This window comes from Corvus brachyrhynchos, unplaced genomic scaffold (genome assembly GCF_000691975.1).
Source record: "Corvus brachyrhynchos isolate BGI_N302 unplaced genomic scaffold, ASM69197v1 scaffold52, whole genome shotgun sequence".
Taxonomy (NCBI): Eukaryota; Metazoa; Chordata; class Aves; order Passeriformes; family Corvidae; genus Corvus; species Corvus brachyrhynchos.
In genome coordinates this window covers 1351755-1355044 of record NW_008237221.1, presented here as the reverse complement: position 1 = coordinate 1355044, position 3290 = coordinate 1351755, and the positions used below count along the sequence as shown (strand labels likewise).

Here is a 3290-nt window from a genome sequence, read left to right as displayed (position 1 = left end):
AGCTGGCAGCGTCTGAACTCCTGACCTTCTGTCAACTTCCCTCAGACGAACGAAACGAAAACAAATACTTTTCCCCCCCTCCTTCAGTGCTTGTTCCCGTGCCTTAGACACAAAGGGGGGAGGTGGGCTGAGAGCAGCGGGGCCGGGGAGGCCGCAGGGCCGGGTACCCGGCGGCAAAGAGGGGAGCGAGGTGGGGGAACGTGGTCGGGGAGCGAGCGGGACTCCGGCACCCCTGGGCCAGGCAGGGAGCGGGGAAGCGGAGCGGGAGCGGGGAGCAAGCGGAATGGTTGCCCTTGTCCCCCGTTCCCCGGCGACCCGGGGTGCCGTCCTGCCGCTGGCCTCCCTGCCTTGCTTTCGTCTCCTTCCCTCTCTCCCTCGGCCAGCAACCTCTCGTTAAATCCCAGCCTTTAAACGCCGGCTTCGGGAGCCCTTCAACCATGGAGAGATCTTTCATGGACAGAATCGTTAAACTTGCAGAGTGGTTGCCGAATGCATTAGCCGCTAGTTAATATTAACTCCAGAAGGGGAGGGGGGGCGAACGCAAACAGAGGTAGGTAAGTCAGGTTTTCAACTTTGCAGGTGACACCAGCAGTTTGCTAAGGGCTCCCCCCTTCCTCCCCTTCCTCCCCCCAACCCGGCCATTGGCTGGATTCGGGAGAGAGATAAGGAGGCCAGGTCAGTATGATAAAGATGGAATTTGTATGAAATAAAATAGCAATCTCGTGTAATGCAGGCACACAACCGGTGCGTGATGTGAGGAATTTAGAGATCAACTTGGCATTTAGGAAGCCCACCAGGTTGTTTACACTGACAGGTACCTGTTAAGTGTTTCCTTCAAGCAATTCATTTGTGAAGAGATTAGGAGCTGGCAGGAGAGGGCTTGTTGAACAACTTTGCCTCCACACAAAGCGTTAGTGGAGGCAGCCCTGCTGAGCTTCACAGTGACTGAACAGAATTGGGCTTGATTTGTGGCACACGACCCAATGAATTAATAAATAGTCTGGGCTTCACGGCTTTTGACTCTGACAATCCAGCTCAGGCAGTATAAAAGGGAGAAAAGTCCTTTAGGACGCTGTTTCTTCTTCTTTATTTCGCCTGAAGCTGGGAACTGGTGCTGGCAGGGCCGGAGCGGCCAGAGCCCCTCGGCGCTGCCCGCACCGCTGTCCGCGTCCCTGCCCGCGCCCCCCGCGCCCGCTCCTCCGTGCGGGGCAAGACATCGCCGTGTCGCGCAGTGCTGTCGCCTTATCAGTAGCTGACATGTTTGATCCTTCGCCCCTCTTCCCCTGTACATCAGTGAAGGAGCGTATCTATCCACTCGGGTGTGAGAGGGAGAGGGAAAAAAATAAATCAACTTCCTTGTGCTGCTGCACTTTGCTGCCAGGAACGGTGCCGAAACCCAAACACCCGTCTCTCTCCATAAAACGGTAGGCCAGAGAGTCCAAAGTGAGCTCACGACTGTGTATTATATCTCTCGGATACCTGTGTGTTGCTGGAATCACTTTCATGGCTGTTGGTGGACTCATGGGATCTTTCTTGCTGAGCAACCTTGTCACGTCCCTAAAAGTAGCGTCGTCAGAGGGGCTTTGCCTTCCTGGGAGCTGTGAAAGGGGGATTTTGTGGTCTGCTATTGGGTGTGCTGTGAGCCCACTGGGGAGAAGGGTCCTGCAGAAGGCCAAGCATGGCACTCAGGCCAGTGAAAGTGTTGGGAGCGCAGCTTACTGAATCCCACCGTGGCTTTCAGCCACATCGATACTTGCATCAAGACAACCACATCGGGTATATCCATGGGTTGTTTTTCTCTCAAAAAGGAGGAAGAAAGCTGGCAAAGTGTGTGTTTCTAACTCTGTACCTTTAGTCAAGCACTTTTCAGTGCTTTCGGTGCTGATTTTCTCTTTCTGTAGGGCTGAGAGTCCTTTTCCCCTACTGCTGCTGTGTCTATTCCCTGCCTGGCTAAGATGGGAATCCCCCCAAAACTTTCAGGGTTTCATTTAGAGCTCATCGCCCTCCAGGGCTGCCGCTCCCCTTTTCCTCATTTTCCCCCATCCTGTGCCCCTTATTACTTGGTCCCTGCGTGCCCTGGTGCTGCTGGGCCCAGTTCAGCCCAGGGAAGGCTGGTGGCTCTGGAGGTCGATGAAAAACCCTGCAGTGCTTTCTCCAAGCAGTTGGAAGGGTTTCACTCCACACAAAAGGGCTCCTATCTTGCATGGCATCCCTGCTTTGCTTAACTTCCCTCTTTGGCCCTCCCTTGCTTTTCATCTTCCCACTAAGAGCTATATTATTGTATGGATTTGCTCGGCTTTGTAGGCGAGCGCCGATGTATGTTTGAAGCAGAGTGAAGGCTCCCAGCCCATGCAGCTTTGAGGGCTCTAATGAGTGATGGGCGAAGGGAGAGAAAAATAAACCACCCCTCCCTACAGCACATAAAGGCTGTTAACATGTATTGATACCCTTTTCAACACAGAATTAAGCTGAAAAGACCAGGAGAGACATTCCGGGGGGGAATTCGTGACTCCGAGATATATGGCGAATGTTTGTTCTGGGCAGAAACTTTGCTCTCGGGAAGGCACAGGGCACTTAGCAGAGGGAATTTGATGCGTGCAGGTGGCTCTGAACTGCCACACTCACAGCCCAGCGCCGGTGGTGCGGCGGAGGGGGACCCCCTGTCCCTGCAACAGGTGCCGGGTGAGGGGGCGGCTTCGTCCCTGTGGGTATTCGTGGTGTTTCAGCGTCTGTTCATCCTGTATCCCCAGGTTTCACTCTCCTCCTCCTCACCTGCCTCCCCGTCCCTCCCTGGCAGCGGGGGAAAAGATGCTCAGTTCTGGCTGAGCCCATCCTGGGGTGTGTTTGGCAGGGAGCGGAGGGATGCCCCCTCTTTGGCTGGGCAGGGAGGGCAGGATGAGGCCCAGGGGGGTATAGATAGAGAAGGGGGAGTGTTCCCCTGGCTGCAGCACCCCCACAATGACCCTTCCCTGTCTGCCCGTGTCCCCGCAGCGCTGCAAGGACAAACTGAACGCCTTGGCGATCTCTGTGATGAACCAGTGGCCCGGGGTAAAGCTGCGGGTTACCGAGGGCTGGGACGAGGCGGGCCACCACTCCGAGGAGTCCCTGCACTACGAGGGCCGCGCCGTGGACATCACCACCTCGGACCGGGACCGCAGCAAGTACGGCATGCTGGCCCGCCTGGCTGTCGAGGCTGGTTTCGACTGGGTCTACTACGAGTCCAAGGCGCACATCCACTGCTCCGTCAAAGCAGGTAAGGCGGGCAGCCTGCCCCGGGACGCGTCGGCGTG

At 56.2% G+C, this 3290-nt stretch overlaps 1 protein-coding gene across 1 annotated transcript in view; it reads left to right on the top strand.

Annotated features, from left to right (window-relative positions):
* The window catches only part of SHH (sonic hedgehog), a gene marked incomplete at its 3' end in the record, with an annotated part of 9102 nt that overhangs the window by 2222 nt on the left and 3590 nt on the right, over positions 1-3290 (top strand). The window contains exon 2 of the mRNA XM_017728908.1: positions 2992-3253. Coding sequence (XP_017584397.1) covers positions 2992-3253 — 262 coding nt within the window. The remainder of the gene's footprint in view (positions 1-2991; positions 3254-3290) is intronic.